Here is a 21,202-nt window from a genome sequence, read left to right on the forward strand (position 1 = left end):
GATTTGCTTCAATTTAATGAAACTTAAATAAAAAAGGTATAGTTTATAACAAGAAAGAAAGATTGATGAAAGAAAGTAAAAATGGCGGGAGAGAGAAACAGATATATGTACATATATATATATAAAACTCTACAAAATGGCGTCGATGACTAGAAAAAAAAGGAAAATACGAGAGAGAAAGAGAGAGAGAGAGAGAAGTGGACAGAAGGTGATCGTCGGTGGTTGTCGGTCAATATTTGACGGGTACTCCGATCGAATCGGAGGTTCGAAACGGCGCTACCAGGCGGCAGCCGTGGTGTGGTATCATCCGATTCTACATCTATCTCTCTTTCTCATTTTACATTGCTCGCTCGACTCGCTCGTGCACGCACCTTGGAAGAGCGAACGCGCACCTGTGTCAAGCGCAAACACTCGCGAGGCGTCGCGGACGCACAAGCGTGTGGAAAAAAGTGCTACGAAAAAGTACGAGAGAATTTCATCCGGTTAATTTGAAACAGAAAAAAAGAGAAAAAGAAATTGTAACGAAAAATTCCATAACGAAAAGTTTCGAAACGAAAAAGAAGAAAAAACATTCGAAAAAGAAACAGGGAGAGAAATAGAAAGAAACGAAGAGATTTTAAAGAAGAAGAAGATAAAAAATAATATATAGAGAGAGAGAGAGAGAGTCAAACAGAGAGAGGGAGAGAAAGTGAGAGAAAGATAATTTTCAAGAGATCTCACTCGGAGGGAGAGCAAGTTCGACGACTTTCATTGTTCATCTTCTATCCTCTTCTAACGAAGCCGTCACAAACGTAAGTTTTTCTTCTTCTTTTTTCTTTATTTATTATTATTAATTATTAAGCAAATAACATAGTTTTCGAACGTGGAGATCACTTTCAACATAAATCGATATTCGTGTTTATCGTTGTTTTTTTTTTTTTTCTTATTTAACACGTTGAATGTCGTATTAATGGCTGGTCCACAACGCCAATGTGAATCTGTTATTATGCGATATATATTATTTTAAAATATTATCTGCAATGAATAAGTTGAGGTATATAATAACGTTTCACGAAGTTATCTTATTGGATACCTTCACACCATTATTGATAATGGTATTAAAAAATTGATAAATATTGACATTTGCTCTAATTAGGCGTTTCTATTAATCTTCGCGTCGTTCTGCTCAATGGTGGTTCCCATGACGCTACAGACAAATACACTGTCGATCACCGATGACCCCCATAGCATTCAACGTGTTAACTAGACATCGGTAATAGTTCGATAGGAGGAAAGGGAGCATCTACGAAAGAAACATACGCAACGGTGCACGTGCTTCTATGTTTGCTCTTGCTCTGGTCGACGTGTTTTTCATTATCTTTTCACGTTTCCCTAATTTTTCCTCTTTTCTTCCTCTTCTTTCATTATTCTGATATTGGAAGTATCTAGGAGAAAAAAAAGAATCATCATAGTGATTTAGATTGTGAAGTATTACTTGTAATTTTTATTTCTCGTTTTGTCAAGAGGGATTATTGTTAAAAAAAATATCGATCATTTCGAATCTTCGCTCCGTTTTTTCCTTTACCGTCCTTGAAAGAAGAGACAATCGAGGTCACGAATTAGAGAATGAGAACGACGCGAGATCGACGGAAAGAGAAATTCGATGACGAGACGCGTGTACGAGTACGAAACACTTGTGTTTTATGTACGATCGATCTCGAGTACACACTTGTGTTTTCGCGCACGAGGAAGCCTATGCGACTCAACCTAAACGCAGATTCTCTCTTTCTTTTTCCTTCGTCGATTTTCATCGTGATTTATGTCTCCGCACGTCAGTTTTCTAAAAATTGACGAAACGCGTTTCGACTGTCGCCATTAGCAATCATTTCATTACGATCATTTACACATCATTATAAGCTTAGATAACAAAGTCTGATGATCGAATTTGAATGTGTATTAATAAATTTTCGTTATTATTTTTTTTCTTTTTTCTTTCTTCTGTTCATTTTTTTTTTATAATTACAAAAAATACGAGAAGCCGAAGCGTATCCTTGACGATGGAAAATACCGAGCACGAACGAGCACGATCGTATCGATCGATCAATCGATCAGATCGATATCATCGAAAAGAATCGATATCGTCGAGTACATCGGAGACGATTAATTTCGAGCTCGCCATTTTTATTTTTCACGCACACTCACATGGATTTCTCTTGTTCTTTTATATATATATATATATTTATATATATTAACACTTCACATGATCGATCTCTTTTGACGAAACACATTGAATATATGGATGATGAGAACGATGTTACTTCTTTCTCGCGTTTTCGAGCGGAGAAAAAAAAGGAAACGTCGCGTTCCTCGCGAAGTCCAACACGAAACTATTCGACGTAAGGAGGAGATATAACCGAGAGAGCGCAGATAATATTTTATTAATCATTAAGCACATAGCCGTCGGTGCGTATAAGATAATGGGAATAATATCAGGCAATGACGATAATACTGTTTGTTGTGCACGTTAATTATTGGTCCGCGAGTTTAGTCGGGAGACGAACGCCCCGTCAGCAACGAGTTTGTCTTCTTTCATTTTCTTTCTATTCCTTCAAATTTTTATACCTCACTTCAAATTCATATTACTTCACTACTGATCTAACAATATCTTGATTTTATAAAAAAGAATCGAAATATTAAACCTTTTGTATTTACCTAATTATCGTAGTAATCTTAATATCGTAATCATCATTGAATTTTGTTATAGCAATTGTCTGTGAAAAAAGTAAGATGATTGAGAATTAATCGTCGTTTAAAATTCGTTATTATTGATCTACTTAATGAAAAATTCAGACATATGCTTATTTTTGTATAAAAATATGACGATATCATAAGATCTCACGAACGTTTCATTTATTACTCGCTTACTCCGTAAATATCGTATGCGTCGAGTTAAAAGCCAATGTGTATTTTACGTTTAATTACTTCTTCTCTGTTTATCGCGAAGGAATTCTACGGGCGGATCGTGAAATCGTAAAATGTTTCCTTCGAAATAGCTTGGCAAAATCGTCTTGTAAACACGAGAAACGAATTTCTCTTTCATACCGAATTTTTCGTTATTCCCTTTTAAAACAAAGATTCATTCTTTTTTTCTCTATCTATTTGTCTGTTTCTTTCTTTCTCTCTTTACCTATCTATCTTGTTCATGTAGTACATATCACCATCCTTTTCCATTTCAAACGAAAACAATTAAAGGAGAGACAATTCGTGCTTTGTTTGCACTTAATCACGCGTCGAGCGAGCTTCGAAAGGTTGTAAATTTAAACTCCTAATTGCGTCTATAAAATGAGTGAACGAAGGCGTAGGCACGTTGAGAATCTAGACCCGTTAAAACGTGGAAGAAAGTGTAATAACACGTACGCGTTTCTTCGTTTAAGAAAATGTCTTCACGATCGACGTACATACTTCGTAATGATAAGAGATACGATTTTATCGTTAGATCTATTCCATCGATCCTATTTTTATCATTATCGATAATATCGTCTTGTGGACTGTTAACAATTATGATTATTATGAACGCGTATATACGTTTTTTCTATTTTCTAGACTTCTTGTCCGAAAAATATCTTGAGCGGAAAGAAGAGAAAAAGAAAAAAAAAGAAAAACAAAAAACAATACGAAACAAAATTATAACAAATACGTACGTTCAATCGGACATTTTTGAAAGATGGTCGATTTTTTTTTGTCCTCTTACTTACGATCTCAAAAGGTGGAAAATAACCTGAGAATTGGCTTGACAAATTACGCAAGATCACGCGGGGATCATACAAAATCTTTGGACTTTCATCGAATCCTTTCCTCTCTCTCCTTCACCTCGATCGAAGAAACGTAGAAGAGGAAGGGGTAAAAAAAAAAAGAATAGATTTTCGCAAAGACGATAACGAGGACGTGTGCCCTCGTAGATACGCTCGGTATTGCGAACGCATCAGATTCTCATCGGGTTTGCGTTGTCCGCTGATAAGAGATTTCTACTAGAGTGATAAAAAATGGCCTCGTAGCGTTCACAACGAGCGATGACGCAAACCCTCTTCAAGCTTTACACGTTATGCCCTTCTATTTCTCTTTTATTCTTTACCGTTTTATTTTCATTTTTTTTTTCTATTTGCTTTACTTCTCCTCTCCTCTTTTTAAATTACGCCTCATTTTCTGATAGAGAAAACAAGATGGCGAAGTTGTCGCGTAACAGTCGTTCTTTCTGTTCATTTATCTTTTTCTCTCTCCTTTCTTTCTTTTCTTTTTCGTATTTTTACATCATTCTTTTCATCGACAAAAGAATTTAATCGTCGAGTCAGTAACGTCCAGATTTTATGACAAAGCAAATTTTCTTTTTCTAATAACAATGCCAAAGTAAATATTAATGGTGTCCAAGTTAATTTAAGATCAAAGATAGGTGAGTTTCAAGGATTTATTTCAACGATCGATTCATCTTGGTTTTCGTTCCTCTTGGAAAAAAATTCGACAGTTCATTTCTAAAATTTATTTCCATTAGAACGTACCTACCTAGATCACTCCAAAAAGAAAGAACAAGAACTTGCGAACAATTAAAGTCCCACGTGAAGAAGAAGCTTAAATCATCTAGATCACTGATCGAACACGAAAGAGGACGATTCCCCATGCCTTTGAAAAGAAAATCTCGTTAGAGATTCTCAAGTACGTACTCGCGACACCGTAATCATCCGACGGAACTTCGACAATCCGATCATGGTAATTCTTTCTCCACTTTCACCGGGCACTTCCGTAAAGAAAAGAAAAAAAAAAATTTACTCTTCTTCGGCGATCTTTTCGTTACTTTAGTTTCGACGAGTCGAACGGATCTGAGTCAACTCGAACGCACGAAAAGTGTAAGAGGAACACCACGGCCCTACACCTTCCTGGCGAATCCGACGACTGAAATTATCATTTTAGCTGATATAGTAGCTAATGTAAGGATGCAGTTTTATCTCTTATTATCATGGGAAACGAGATAAATCGCGATAGTGCCGTTTATTTTGACAGAGAGAGCGTGTGCGGTTGTTCGTGCCTTCTACCTCGTCTGTTAAGCAGACCGGTACCTATATTATCCTTTTTTCTATCTCTTTCTTTCTTTCTTTCTTTCTCTCTCCCTCTCTCTCTCTCTTTCTCTCTATCCATCTCTCTGTATCCTTTTATTCTTTACTTTCTTTCCTCTTTTTAGCAGTCCCATTTCAAAATCACCAGATTTATCTTGAAATTTTTACCTCAATGAACATCGAAAGAAAAAGAGATTTAATATAAAAATGGTAGGATAAAGTCAGGACTGTTTATATCTTTTCAATTCTTTTCACTCTTTGAACCTGCTAGATGTTAGTTCTAACGATAAGATCAGATTTCGATTGCTTGTAGGTATTCTCGTTAATTGCAAGATAACGATCTTGTTTGATCGTAGCCAGAATCAAAGATAGATGTCTTCTTCGATTAGGTACAGTATTAAATGCAAGAGGATTTTTTTTTTCATTACACGTGCAATTTATTATTTAATTGTTAATTAATTTTCTTCTTTTCGACTTTGTCAAAGAAATAAAAAATGTCTGTTTCTTTGAAATGCTATAGAGTATGTACTTCGAAGAAATGTTCGTGCAAACGTTGATACATGAAGAATTTGTCATTAAATTCTATTGAAAACTCGTCATTGGTTAAGCTTTGCTCATGCTTAATTTTGTTTTTTACGATAAGAATAAAACCCTTATCTGATCTTGTACGTCGATATATATATGTATATATATGTATGTATATATACCAAGAGCTACCTATTGTAGAAATGTTCGATGTAGTCTCTCTTTGAGATTGTAAAAAGAAGAACATCTCTTCGCGTCAATGTTATTATCTATTATTATTAATTATCATTATAATAAATAGAACATATATTCATTAAATGTTTTACTTATCTTTTCTAAGAGAATGAAATGAAATTTAACATGCATCCACTTATATTTTGTCACTTGGGAGAATATTTGCGCGAGTCAGCATTTTGCAACAAATTGATTTATAAATTATTTATTATTTTTGAAACCTTTTTTATTATATAATATATTTATATAATACAAATAATATTTAGCTTTGTTATTTATAGAAATAATCGAATACATAATTTTTATATGATTAAATCAATAATTTGTAAAATTCTCAAGTAGTTATTCGCGTCACCTTATCATTTCCTGCGACAATATTTTTTGAGTCTTTTCGATCATGCTTATTCATTCTCTCTCTCTCTCTCTCTCTCTCTCTCTCTCTCTCTCTCTCTCTCTCTCTCTCTCTCTCTCTCTCTCTCTCTCTCTCTCTCTTTACTTTATTCGTGTAACCGTAAACGAGGCATACGTGTCGTTAGCTCTTCCCTTTGCGAGTCACCCATAAGCACGTTCTCTTATCAGCAAGTCGAAATATTAGTTCGAGAACGAGCTCACGATGTTCTTGATTTCTATCGCGATGAATCTTCATCGGTATCACCGAATCGACGACGAATGGAACACATAAGAACGAATCCAGGCAATGTATCGATTCTCGTCTTTAGCTGATTTCATCTCTCCGAGCAAAGGTTGTGAAATCGTCCAAAGAAAATACGTAGGTATACGTATATCTCTTTTTAAAAGAAAGAAACCATAATCGCTTTATATTTTTACCTTGAAATTCTAAAATTTATACTAGATCGATTAATTGATTTGATTTTTACAAAATATATAGTTATTTTAACTTTGAGTATACATCGAGATGATTATTTCTTTTTCTTTTTTATATTATATTATAGAAAATTTAACGAAAAATTCTTTATTCTTATATATCCAAACGTTATCTCAACCTTAGACATTTTTAACTTTATATCTGTGACTCGATCAAGTCCGTGGATGATTGATCGATCGATCAACGAAAAAGATCGATTCGTTATAGAACAATACAGGATGGTATGTGTTATGCAAGAGACGATGAATGAAAATAAAATATTGCTTCGATTTAGGATATACCGTTCACTTTATTATAAAATTATATCGGTGTTTCTCCATTTAGATTATAAAATTAAAATAGTATCTATTTATCAAACAAATAAAGGAATATGATGTATTAAAATTTTCAAACGTTGAGCATCAAAATTTCAAATTGATCATCTTTACGATTAATATTAATCCGTTTGTTAATAGAATGAATCAAACGATAAATCATATCTAAAATATTAAAAAAAAATGAAAAAAGAAAAGAAAATATGTAATAAACAAACATTATTTATTATACGTAACGATCGATGAAACGATTCGAAACGATCATCCCCTATATAAAAATTAGATTAAAAAAAGATGTGAAATGGCGAATGGAGCTTAGCAACGATAGCTGACATGATGTCAACGTTAACATAGTCGTCATCGTCGTCATTCTCGACGATGAAGTGTCACGTAGTTACCCCTCCACATTCGCTTCGATTTCATCGCCCTTCCCTCGCCCTTATCTTGTTCGTTGCCAGCTTCACGAGGAGACTCGATAAGAAGAATAAACAAACGGATCCCTCCGCTTGCTTTTTTCCCTGTCCCCCGATTTTTCTTTCCCTGTTCCTCCATTCCAATCTGTTGCTCTCTTTCTCACAGACACGTATCCATATCGTAAGTCTGTCTTTCTCTAGTAAATACACACACACACACACACACACATACTTTAGGTGCTCTTAGGTCTCTATATGTCTATCCTTCTCTTTCGTTCACTCTATTTCTCTTTCTATCTATCGATCTAGTTTCTCCGTTCACTGTATTTTTTTCCTTCTTTCTTTCTTTCTTCTTTTTTGTAACGAAAAAAATATAGAAACTTTCTTGGGTGAACTATTTGAATAAGATTTCCCACGACGACTTTACGTCCTTGAAAACCAATTTAGTTTGGTGTACTTCATTTCAACAAAATTTTCTTATCATCATCTTCTATACAAAAAGATTTTCACCTATTTCAATTGATTTTCGTCTATTTAGATTTTAATTGTAGAAATCGTAGTCATTGAAATATGATCTAATATAAAATATTATAAATATATCAGCGATATATTCTGTCGAAAGAGAGAAATTAATCAAACGAGCGAATAAACCGCGAAGCGTTCGTCGTAGCAACGTGTACGATGGTACATGGACAGAACACAGACGCAGGAAGGATAATATCGGACGGAGGAGTGACCAATGAGGTGCGAGGGTCCGCCCAAACGGCTGCTCGAGTTGCTTCCTCCGTCGTTTCGCTGCCTGTTGCAACGCTTTTCTCCCCTCTTTCCCTCGAATCGAATGGTAGACTGCACAATAAACTCTCTCTCTCTCTCTTTCTCACTCTTTTTCTCTATCTCTCTGTCTCTCTCTTTCTTTCTCGTTCACTTAACATCCGCCATTGCTCCGAGTCAAACAAAAGGAATAAATGAGAGAGGCAGCATTGCTGTTGTTACATGTATCGAGCAAAAACATTATTTCCACCGACACATCCAAAAGCTCTTTAACCATCTCTCTTTCTCACTATCACTATCTTTCTAACTCTCTCACACTCCGTATGTCGCCTCGTGCTGCACCTCGCGTTCGCTCTCCTCATCAGTTCCACTTGGTTACTCGAACGTCTCGCTAGTCGGTTTTTTCTTCCTTCCTTCTCTTATTCTCTGTCATTCGACGACCATTTTTATTTTCTACTTTATTTATTTATTTATCTTTTTATCGAGTTTGGCGTTTTGGAAAAAAGTGGATATAACGCGTGGAATGTGTGTGTGTATGTATGTGAGATTGAGATAGAGGGAGAAAGAAATAAGGAGAGAGAGAGAGAGAAAGAGAAAGAGAGAGAGAGAGAGAGAGAGAGAGAGAGAGAGAGAGAAAGTGGATTGGTATATGGAAAGAAACGTGAGTTAGAAAAGGATAGAAGTTCTTGCAGAGCAAATGCGACACACGGCTACGGAGGTAATTTTTGCTTGTTTGCTTGATTGTTTGTTTGAAAAAACTTTCATTTAGCTTTTTATTATCTTATCGTGACTATAGCGATCGTGTTTTCTTTATTTACATTTTATTCTTTAGTGATTAAATGGAATCGAAAGGACCATTTAGGATCGTTTCGTTCAACATGTAGCATTATTGTAATTATCATTAGTTTATTATAAATAAAAACTTTATTTTTGTTTTGCTGTTGTATTTCTTTCGAGGAAAGTATCATAGTTATCGAGATAGATACGATTAAGATATACGATCATTTGTATCAATGACGGCTATTTCATTCATGTTATATGGAAAGTGATATTTTTTCAAGCTACCGTTTGTAATATGCCATATAATGACATAAAAATTTCTTTCATTAGTATTTATTGTATTTAAATCAGGTACTTGAATCCATATTACCTCGATTTAATTACGAATGGTCATTAATTGATTCTCTCGTCATATTTATTCAAATATGTTTATAGTTCGTAATACTAATTGTTTTAAAACCAGAAAAGAACGAAAGAAAGAGGAAAAAGAGTAATAATAAGTTCCGTAGTAATAAATTCCAGTTTGAATTCCGATTTGTTTGAATTTGGACAAGTTAAAGGGTTAACTCGGTTTTCACGAATTCGATCGGTCAGAGTAGAAACGAAGTTCACGAGAGAAGACGAAGTCGGTTTAAAAATTCGGTCAACTTGAAAGCGATCGTAAAATGTTCTTCTCGCAAACGCGCGATCTCGGTAAACTCTTCTTTAAAAGAATATTGTCGAAAGTTGTCTCAGAGAATGTTGTCCAGCCGAGTCGATGATCCGGCGGAAATCGTACGAGGTCTTTGCCAAAGAAAGAAGAGTCGTGTCGCGTGCTCGAACCGGAAGTCGAACGTCTGACGGATCTTCGAACGGAAGTGTGACGCGTACATTGTAAATAGAACATCTCCGAACATTTTTCTCGAGACGGACGAGGTGTGTCGTTGGTACTCTACCTTCCTTCTTCTCTTCCTCCTCTTCCTCCTCCTTTTCATTCTTTTTTTTCTTCACCGTCTTTTACCTGTCCTGTGTCATCGTTCAACACACTCTCTAATTCTATCTCTGTCTTTTTCAAACTCAACCAAACGCGTCGCGTGCCCAAACGAGATTTCTACTCCCACCAACACCATCGTTCAAGGGGGATGACTAATCCCTTTGAACGAATCAATTCAGCCGATTTAACGTTTTAAAAACTTACGAAATTTTTTTCCGTGTATCATCGATCACCGATCGATATTTCTGACAATTCTTAATATAACAGGATGAATAAAGATTCGTCAAAATTTGTTTGTGTGCATGTGCGTGTATGTGTGTGTTGTAGGATATGATGAAGGAAACATTGGTGAAGCAGGACATAAAGATAGAGTGGGAAGGGCATCGTTCCGGCGAGAGTTCCCCTCAATTACACGTCACGGAAGAACCCTCTGATAGTCCGCAAAGTGTTATCACTTCGAAGAGACACGTCAGAACGATCACTACGGCGGGACATATCACGGAAAGTATAGCCGAGATCGAAGCTGAATCCTCGGACTCGAATGCTGTCTCGAGTAATCTTCAGCAAGCCATGCACCAGCATCAGCATCAACACTCGGATCAAGATCAGCATGTGTATCAAGACGAACAACAACAGGGGCAGACGCAACAACAGGGGCAACAACAATACGTGCAGATTTCTCATGCTAATAGTACAGAGGAACAGCAACGAGATGGCAACGATCAACAACACGTTGTCTATACAGCTAGAAACGGTCAGGATGGTGGCGTTGAAGTCTCTGATGGTGCTGATTCAACGATTACACTCGCCGTCAAAGAATCACCTAGGTATTTATGATCATTGTCCGCGAAGTAATTTAATCGTAGAGTAAAGTTGTAAGAAACGGATTTTTTCATAAATTTCCCTTATCGAAATACGATCACTTTTATGATTTTTCTCTAAAAAGATACGAGACAACGGGAGGAACAACTGAGAGGAACGAAGTGGGCCGTATCTATGCGTACACTAGCGACGATCAGGAGTTAAGGAGGGAGAATCATTTGATCACGATGCAAGTTCAAGACAATGCTCGTCGTGGTCAACAAACAACGACGCATCATAGGTTCAGTCCGCATGAGAGCAATCATAGTACCAGCAACACAGCCAATAGTACACCCAGGTATCAAACCTCACCAGTTCTTCCTACCACGGAGGATTACGAAACGTCAGGGATGGTTAGCCAGTCTGCAGGCAATGTACAACTGAGTTCACCCGCACCCAATTATTCCCCACCAATCGATGGAATACGAACGAATCAACATCAACAGCAATTGGTCGCTGCTGGTTACTCCGACGCAGCTGTCGCTGCGACGATCAAATATGATACCGAAGTAGCCGTTGCCACGGAAAATATCAAAGTTTCGAGTACCTACACAACCCTCGAGACTGTCGCCATACCACCCTCGCAGACGGTTCAATACACTCAATATATATCCGGTAGTGAAACTTTCCAACAAGCGCCAACGTATACATATCCAAAGCCCGAACTTTTTATCACTTATCCACCCGCTAGTCAACCTGGATCGCGAGGTGCCGAAGTTAGTATTTTTTTATGTCGTGTTCTCATTAATGTATTAATATTGAAATAATTTGAAGCGTTACAAAAACGTGACATTTTTTTTTCTTCGACAGGTGGAGTCTCCCAACAGTGCTTACATCAAAGGTGACCCAACGTTAGCTTCGTCTTTAGGTACGACGCGTGCTGTCTCTCTTCATTACGAGCAACCAGGCTCACCGGGATCTCAAGTGACCTTATATGGACCTAGCACAGCTACTTCTTATCAATACATCAAACCAAGCAATGATCCTTACTGGCCTACTAGTGGTACACCATCACCTCCAACGTCTCTCGAATACGTTCAAACATATCCCAGCGTGACAACGATAGTTAGCGACGCTGCAAATATGCAACTCTACTCGGGCGGTGGTTACAGTGTCGCAACAGCTGCTGGAAATGGTTTATCTGGTCCTTGGCAAACTATTCCAAGTGCCGAAGAAACCTTCGACGGTGCCGTGATAGCGAGCGAACCAAAGGACTGCTTAAACTGTGCCACTACCATGACACCTCTGTGGAGACGCGATGGTACCGGACATTATCTTTGCAGCGTGTGTGGTATTATCAGCAAGATGAATGGCACCAGCAGACCATCGATCAGATGCGGCAAACCTAAACAGTCGGTCGCGCCGGTAAACATTGTGCGAATCTTCATCATAATTACATTTTTGTCGTTGTTGCCTATGCGTGTATGTATGTGTCTTACCATGAATGTCTCTATCTCTTTTGGGCGAATTTCTCGTTATCTTCAGATCGTACGAAGTTGAAACCTTTGTTCTAATACCATCAAAATCACTTCAGTCGATTCTATTTAAACGAAATGCGATATACGTTTGTTGTTAAGCTACAGTTGCGTATTCGTGCGAATCATTGTTTGCGATTAGTCAGTCACGAAGATAATTTCTGGTATCTTAGAAACAAATGAGAAGTAATTGTGAGGTCTAGTTCTTCTTTTTCTTCTTCTTTTTTTTGTCTTTATTCGATCAATGGACAGAAAGTTTGACCATCGGTGAAACGAGGTCAGCGATGTTTGTGCTGATAAATGTTCTTGTCCGTGGTACATCTCGCATGACTTCAATATTAAGTAATGTTTGTAGCTTTCCTTTACGTGTGCGTCCCCCGCGTTGATTCAAGACAGTGAGAAGACGTTCGTTATCTCTCAAAGAGCAAATAACTACTCTCGGGACTCACGGCGGCTGTTGTTTGCTCTAGTTTCCTTACCCGGAGCACACTCCCATTTTCGTGATCTCGAACGTCAAGCGAGTCGTTCAGATTTTCTTTAAAAACACATTGCTTTTAATTGTTCGAAAAGGATATCGTACTGATATTTCTATCATTTCTGGATTTAGATTGTCTTGGTAAAAAATATATATTGCTGCTAAGGATTTGCCATTTTTATATTACAGGCTGGTGTACGAAGGACAGGAGTGCAATGTGCGAACTGTAGAACGAGTAACACGACTCTATGGAGACGAAACAACAACGGCGAACCCGTTTGTAATGCCTGCGGTCTTTACTTCAAATTGCATAACGTAAATATCAAATAATTATATTAGATTTTCATTATTTAACAATTATCTCTCTTAGATACAATTTATAAGTTCCAATCGAGAAAATCGTATTGAGAAAAATAACACTTTTTTTTATAATCTTTTCTACGATTTTCTTTCCGAACAAAATGCAAACTTACGAAGAAAACAAGCATTTGCTTTTTGGTGCACTTATTTGAGATTGATCATTGTTTGCACAATTGCTGGCTAATTAACCGTGAGAATGTCTATAAAAAAAATATTTTAAAAAGTTTTAGGCGGATCTTCATTGAGAGGTCATTTTGAATCAAAATTAGAATCCTTATCTTTCTTTTTCTTTTCAGTTAAACAAATGATTGGAAGAAGTCTTATTAAAGAAATCATTCAGATTAATCAGATCTATATACGTATAATTTTGAAGGAGTAACAGACATCGTGAGTAGTCAAGATCGTCTCGTTGATCGTCTTTACGTAAGAATGCGGAGCAAATAGGCTGATATCGGGCAAAGTAAAAAGAAGATAGAAATGTTGACAGGGAACAATAAAAGACGTAGGTTAAAGCAAATGCAGTAAAGGCGGTAAATAAAGGAGGTCGAATCTCTCTCTCTCTCTCTCTCTCTCTCTCTCTCTTTCTCTCTCTTTCGCGGCAGTTATATGGTCCTATGTACTTTAAGAATGTGTCATCTCTCTCGCTCTTTTTTTTTACTTCTCTTCCTCTCTCTTTCCATTCTCTTCGGTCTCTCACTCTTTCTCTTTTTCTCTTTGCACGCAAGACCCTTGCGTGGGTTGACAGCAGTATATAAAGAGGCGCAAAGCTAGCACACGCAAAATAAACAAGTCATCTCCGGTCTCTGCTCCTCTCGTTCTACTCCTGAAAACGAGTAACCGAACGAAATCGAAGAAGAAATTTCGTTAACGAATATTTTTACGTCTCTTTAAGACGTTTCTTATTTCGTTCTTTTAATTTTTTATTTTCTTTTCTTTTTCATCGTTGATACTTTTCTTTTTCATGTTAATCGTTTTCATTTTAATCAATTTAAAAAGAAATATTAATGTAAATATCTAAGCGAGTGTAGATATACGCTACTTTTGATACTTAATAACGTATTATAAAATCGCTTTTGAAATATGATCAATTTTTTATCGATCGGTTTTTGATCTTATCGTTCTCTCTTTAAAATGACTCGTTTGGTGGTTGGATCGCAGTATTATCTTCCATTGGCATTCGTTTGGTATATTTGTCTTAAGAGGATAAAAAAATAATAGAGAAAAGAAATGGAAGAAAGAAATCAAATAAAAATGTGTGAAAAAAAGAAAAAAGAAAAAGACAAAGAAAAAATAGTTCGCTCGTAGGGAAGATACAGAAGCCAAGTTAGTCGGAGTTATTGCACAATAATTTTCTATCGATTCGATCGTCATCGATTCGACGAAGACGACTTTTTTGAGTTTACCCTTTCGAGATAGACGCGACGTGCAAGGTACTCGGACAGTACGGTGTAAATCATTTTTAATTAACATTAATCTCGTTGTGACTGGTCAGCTAGGTCTTATCGCGGAATTTTTTTCGATGGCTAGGCTACGATAAGAGAACCTGCTGAATTGTTTTTGTAACGTGCTCAAGACATTCTTTCCTTGAAAGCGCGGAGAGTCAGATTATCGTCGAGAGATCTTTTCGCCGGTGTTCTGTTCGAACAACAAATTTAATTAATTCGGAGAGCATACCGGGGAAACTTCGAAATTGCCTAAATATCAATTATCATATCGTTTTATTACGCGTGACATTGATGCAAATAAAATTTTTTCTTTTTTTTTTCTTTTTTTAATTCTTGAAAAAATTTACTTCAACGACGCGAATAATAACAATCTGTCACAATATCCACTGTTATTATTATTATTATTATTTCTTTATTTCATTTTTACTTCATACATTTGTATATATGGACAATCCTTGGTAACGGCTCAGTGCAACAATGTATCATTTATTGCATTGATAGACTCTTCGAAATTATTGCACAAGAATTCTTGAAAATAATTGCTTTTTGTAATATCGTTTTTTATAATGTTATCTTCTTGCCACATTTTTTTCACTTTTTCAGTTAGATGCGTACTTTTATTATTATTATTATTGTTATATTATAGCACAAATAATATCTCTGTCGATATTATAAATTATTACATTTCTTTTTTATATTATTAATTCTTTTCTTTAGTAATTTAATCAAGTAGTAAATAGAGTAAATTAATTACAGGTTAATAGGCCATTGAGCATGAAAAAGGAAGGAATACAAACGCGAAAAAGGAAGCCAAAAAATAATTCTGGTGTAAGCGGGAATCTTCCTGGACCGAGCGGTATCTCCAAGACCGAGATTAAGTCCAGCTTACTCGGTGAGTCTCTGGTGAGCAAGTTGCATTATTTCGCTACGATTTATTAAAAAAAAAAAAAAAAAACAAAAAAACAAAAAAAAACAAAAAAAAATGATTTATTTCAAATTTCTTTTTTTTCATTTCTTTACCCCCTTCTTTCACCAAAACACATTTATATCTTAAATTAGTTTAAATCATTCGATTAGGTGTACCTACAGGCAAAAAAGGTTTGCGAGGAGGTAAACATTCAGTTTGCCTACTTTTTTTCGTGTTTCTTAGAAAATACAAAAATCTTTTTCTTTTTTTTTTCTTTTTCTTTTTCATTATTTTTTTCTTGTCGTTCAGCGACAGACAGATCGAGCTATCTCGCACGGCTACGATGTATTATCTTAAAGTACACAATATATTTCTATGTAGCAGATATATAAAAGACGGATATAATGTAATTTCACGGCGTCCATCGTGAAAAATAAATCGCACTCTTTCTCTTTTTCATTTTTTCTTTCTCTTTCTCTCTCTCTCTCTTTCTCTTTCGGATTCACGAGCGCCATACGAGATAACGATAAGTGCTTTTCCTCGAAGAATTGATCGAGGGAAGAAAACGCTGGGAGAGGGAGAAGAAGTGATCACTATCTCTGCTTCTTTTTCCATCTCTCTCTCTCTCTCTCTCTCTCTCTCTCTCTCTCTCTCTCTCTCTCTCTCTCTCTCTCTCTCTCTCTGTCTGTCTTTTATTTCTAGCTTTAACTATAATCTATTGGTAATATATTTTATGTAATTCATAAAGATGTCGATGGACGAAGATACCGTCTTTAAAATATGTGATTAAAACTCGTCTGATTATAATAGAAAAAAAAGTAAATTTTAGATTCATGCTTGATAATCCAGTGATCATTATTATCATAATTATTTTTATTTTGTTTTTTGAACTACCAAGTTTAATTTCACTTTTATTATTATTATTATTATTATTATTATTATTATTATTGTTATTATTATTTTTATTATTCTTTATAATTTATTATTTCTGAAATACTAAAGAATAAAGGAAAAAAAAAGAAAAAAAAAATTTATCGGATGAAATAGGAACATGCCGAAAGTCTTATCGATCGACGTTTTGTTTTGTTTGTTAACATTGCAGTGGACTCGTTGCAGTTGAACATGTTTGCAAGCGGGGGTGGGGGTGAAGGGGTAGAAGAGCATTGTCTTCCTGTAGGTACACCAACAACGGCACAATTAGGGCACGCACATTCGCCCCTCACATTACCTACTGTCGCCGTATTGAATCGTCAAACTACCCTTACGTAAGTGAGCAACTCTCGTTACGCGTAATCTCTTCTTAAGATATATTAAAGTTCGATTCAGGATCTAAAAGGATTCCAAAAACTAAGCCAATAATTTTTATTCGACGATGTAAAAGAGACCCTTCGCGTTAATTTTTTCTATTTTATATCTCCCATGTGTATCCAGTTATATCGAACGATTTCCATTTTGTTTTTTATGTTATATACGTATATATATATTTATATTTATTTATTTTTTTTAATAATTGAATAATTTTTTTCAAACGTTTTGCAGCGTGCCTCCACTAGAACCAATCACTAGTCAACCCAGCGGTGACCTGGTCTCGGTTATAACTTCAACGACGACAGTCCATGCTGAGAGATCTTAGAAATGTTCCTTTTTCTCTCTCTTTTCTAAAAAAATAAGAGAAGAAAACGAAACGTATGTATATACGTACGTACGAGATGGTCTTATCCGGAGCTTCTTCGTTCGCTCTATGACAGTGATAGAGACAGGCTCGAAAATGAGAAAGAAGACTTTCTTGTTTAGAGAAACGGACTCTCGTAAAAGGAAAATGAAAAAAAAAAGAATATGCAAAAGGAATAATAAAGAAATATTTTATAGGAAAAACGGAGTATCGTTCGCGCTCCGTTTAATTTCACTGTTAGTGCTATGAATCGGTATATGCGTGGTTTAGCCTAATCATTTTGCTGTATCTTAACAACTATTGTAGATTAGAAATATTGACATCGATACTAAATTCAATCCAATCCAACAACGATATTGAAAAGATAAAAATATATAAATCTTGCAAGGAAAATAAATGAAATTTATGTTGTTTCTGATTATTAATATTAATTTCATTTATATCGATAATGCATCTTAGGAATGTGCTAAAACAATATTTATAAATATCGACGTCAACATTTCTTCGTTCGGTGATCAGCATAAAATGTTAAGCACAGTATGTATGTAACTACTTGGCTATGTGTGTATGTATGTATGTACAATTCTCTAACGATTCTTATATTCTCGTGATTGTCCTTAACGCGATCTTGCTCTAAGAGATGTGCAATTTTCAGACACATGTCTTTATCGTTTTCTATTTTTCTCCTTTTATCTTTTTTTTTTTTAATCTAATTTAAGATCAAAATTGATACGTTGTACAAAGCGTTTCCTTTTGGGCTTTGCTTTTGTTTAAAAGATCATATGTATCATTAGAAAGCTCCAGATTGAGGAAAACGAGAGATAAAAGAGAAAAGAAAAGAAAAGAAAAGAAAAGAAAAGAAAAGAATAGAAAAAAAGAAAAGAAAAGAAAAAAAGATTATATAGAAACGGAAGTTCGGATTTTACGATAAATTTTCAATTTACTTTATCACGAATCGACGTTATTAACTCGTGTACTTTTACAAGTAGGCGTCTCTTGTATATAGAATTCTACATTATGGCGTCTAAAGATACACAAGACATCCTTTAAACTTTATCCAAAGAGTAATATATAATATATTCGTGTACTACTAATGTGTAAGAACATGACCGTAAAGAGGTACAAGAAATTAAGAATGAATTTATTTCAAATCCCAACTAAATCAAAAATCATCTTTTCGTTATGCACAAACATTTTGATCAGCTGAAGATTCCAAAGCCATCATTAAGAAGCAAGATCATTATCGAGAAGAAACAAATTCCGAACTTTTGATTAGAAAAAATAACAAACTACCTTATCTCTTTTCAAGTTCCAACAGCGATGATATTCGCATTTTTATCGTCTATAGAATGTTTTCTTGAAATTTTATGGCAGCCAGCGATTACAGAAATTTAAAAAAAAACGACCTTGCTGAAACAGCGAGATTCTCGTGTTAAATATATTCTTAAATTAAGTCTATGAAATAAGTTCAACTTTAACAGAATTAAGCAGTAGGATAAATAGTCCACGAAGATCAGACTTTATTCTTTGTTCATATATTTTTTCTACAATAGGATCTCTTGAACAATCCACGATTGCTAAGAATATTCTTTTTGGATCATTCATCTGATCAATGTTTTACCAAAGGTATGAAACCCTCTACTGATGAAGTAGAAAATACGAGTAACAAAATAACATTTTTCAGTTTTTGCAAGTTGATGAGAAACCTGGAACAAAATACATTCGTGCAATTATCGTTAATAAAATTACAAAAATATATTAGATAACTTTATAAATTTTATAAAAAAAATTAATTACTTCTCTATAACCTTTATCACAAATTTTAATTTTTTGTTTCCTGCGTTTTTCTACGAAGATGAAGTCCTTGAGATATAGGTGATCCTAAGGTATTTCTTTCTAGAGTTGCTAATACATGGCATTCATCTGCATACTCCAGGATGACAACACGTTCTGACAAAGGTTTACTTTTATTTTGTTTTAATAGAATATACTTTTTTATGTTTAATGGCCATAATTAGTGATGTTAATAACGGCCTTATTATTTCATAGCAATGCGGAAAGGAAATAATTATATGTATCGGATATTTCATTTTAAATGATATTGCTAAATATTTCCGATACTATTATTTTTTAATAGGCAAAATTTTTAAATAAATGTTGCTCTATTTTGAAGAATCAATATAATATTTAATATGGCTATTTCGTAAAAAGCGTTGCTGACACGATACGGAAATTATAAATATTTTTTATAGTGACTTGACAGAAGGCAAATGATACTTTTAATATTTTCTTCTATTGTTGTTCTTTAGCTTCTATTTAGAAGTCGACTACTGATTTGGATATTTCGCAAGTGACTAAGAATCGATTTCATCAAAGAGTCGATAGAGTTCAAGCGGACTCTATGAAACTAATGTAATAGCGGAACTAATGAAAATTAATATATTAGCTTTAACAAAAGTCGTAGATAATATCAATACGAATATAATACGCACCTATAGTGTATCTTTTATCGATATACAGCATTTTTATTTGAAAATTTCTAATGTAAATATTACGGAAGCAACGCTTCTCCGATAAATTTACAATAATTTTAGGATTTCTAGAAGAAAATACAAGCATCATATTTATTTTTTACTTGTTGGATATTTCTGCTACGATTGTTTGAAAGTTCATTCTTTCTTTTTTTTCCCAATAGAAACATATATATTTATATTTTTTTAAATTATTACTCAACGTGAAGAAAGAAGAAACTTTTATATGTGACATTTTTTTTTTATCAAACTATTGTGGAACAGATTGTATTATTGCATAATACAAAATGGAAAGAAAGTTAAAGATTCCCCAAAATAAATAAATAAATATATATATATATATATACTATATAAATATAATACATTTGTTAGTATCATTGCTTCTTTAAATGTTTAGTGTTTCCAAAATTTAAATTAAATTTCTAAAATGTAACATAATATTTATTCAAGTAAATCCATTCTCTGTATACATTTTGATCATTTACTAGGAAATTAATTACATAATTACTTAAGTTGTGAAATAAAATATACATATATTTTCATATTATTAAAATAATAAATTATACATGATGGAACACGTTATCGATTATTGTGAAACCATTTCATGATTATTTTATTCTTTCATATGATTCATAATACTTCTTTATTTATTTCGATTTTGCATTTGCCTTAATCATTTAAGTCTGCATGAAAATATGATAAATAACAAAGGTTCAATAAGTCAATATATGCAAAACAAGTGAAGAAGTCATGAATGAATAATACGTAATGAATAATAGAATGACGTCAGAACAGCAATAGCAGACTTTTTAATTTCTGTTATTAATTAATTCATAACATTTTTTTCTCTAACTTATCTTACGAACATCGAAGCGTAAACTTTTTTTTGGAAATGATTCATAGCAAGAATATTTTTATTCGTTGTTTTTCTAACAATAAAATTCTATAGATAGTTCTGCCATTTAATAAATTCCCTTTATTCTATTATAACATTCGATGAAATTCTTCCACATTATATGTAGATTACCATAGATATAAATATCATGTCATTCTGTTGTAGATAAAAATTCATTTAGCAAGGTTTACGTATTGTTTTATTATTTATCTAATTTGAACTTTCACCACTTCAAATTCAAGCTTTTCAAAACACTATAGAAACACAATTTATATTGAAAGTAAGCTTTATTAGAGAATCGAATAAAAGTTATGTTTTATGAATTTAATCATAAATAAATCGTTGTTTTGATAAATTATCAGATACATTCATATAGATGTATTTCTATAAGTGTTTTTATAAAAGTTTCAATATGTATTACACATGGAAATATGCATAATAATTATATAACATTTTTTTTTTCTTCGAGATATATTATCATGTCTGTCAGCTTATATATAAATATACATTAGAAGAAAACACCAGAAAAGAAATCTTAATAAAATTCCTTTTTAATCTGCATATATATATACACACATATATATTACATTAAAGAGGAAAA

General features: G+C 34.2%; 1 protein-coding gene across 6 annotated transcripts; it reads left to right on the plus strand.

The window, feature by feature from the left end:
• Positions 1-653: 653 nt before the first annotated feature.
• On the plus strand, positions 654-18,304 carry LOC122628375 (box A-binding factor-like). Of its 6 annotated transcripts, none has more exons than XM_043810623.1 (8): positions 654-791; positions 10,308-10,807; positions 10,927-11,557; positions 11,652-12,215; positions 12,981-13,106; positions 15,353-15,488; positions 16,606-16,768; positions 17,043-18,304. In XM_043810623.1, exons 2-8 carry the CDS (start codon positions 10,311-10,313, stop codon positions 17,134-17,136), a joined length of 2,211 nt encoding a protein of 736 aa, XP_043666558.1. In that variant the 5' UTR covers positions 654-791; positions 10,308-10,310; the 3' UTR covers positions 17,137-18,304. The 6 variants fall into 6 exon arrangements, with proteins under 6 accessions (XP_043666558.1, XP_043666556.1, XP_043666557.1 ...); XM_043810621.1 differs by lacking the exon at positions 654-791 and adding an exon at positions 8,069-8,945; XM_043810622.1 differs by lacking the exon at positions 654-791 and adding an exon at positions 8,069-8,945 and having other exon boundaries at positions 11,652-12,206.
• The last annotated feature ends 2,898 nt before the right edge of the window (positions 18,305-21,202 follow it).

This window comes from Vespula pensylvanica, chromosome 4 (genome assembly GCF_014466175.1).
Source record: "Vespula pensylvanica isolate Volc-1 chromosome 4, ASM1446617v1, whole genome shotgun sequence".
In the NCBI taxonomy this organism is placed as follows: Eukaryota; Metazoa; Arthropoda; class Insecta; order Hymenoptera; family Vespidae; genus Vespula; species Vespula pensylvanica.

What these genes read in the sequence shown, in the direction of transcription:
- LOC122628375 (XM_043810621.1), top strand. Translation starts at nt 8,925, where the DNA reads ATGCGACACACGGCTACGGAG. An exon ending in TGCGACACACGGCTACGGAG is followed by an intron (nt 8,946 to 10,307) that starts GTAATTTTTGCT and finishes TGTGTGTTGTAG; the next exon opens with GATATGATGAAGGAAACATT. An exon ending in GCCGTCAAAGAATCACCTAG is followed by an intron (nt 10,808 to 10,926) that starts GTATTTATGATC and finishes TTCTCTAAAAAG; the next exon opens with ATACGAGACAACGGGAGGAA.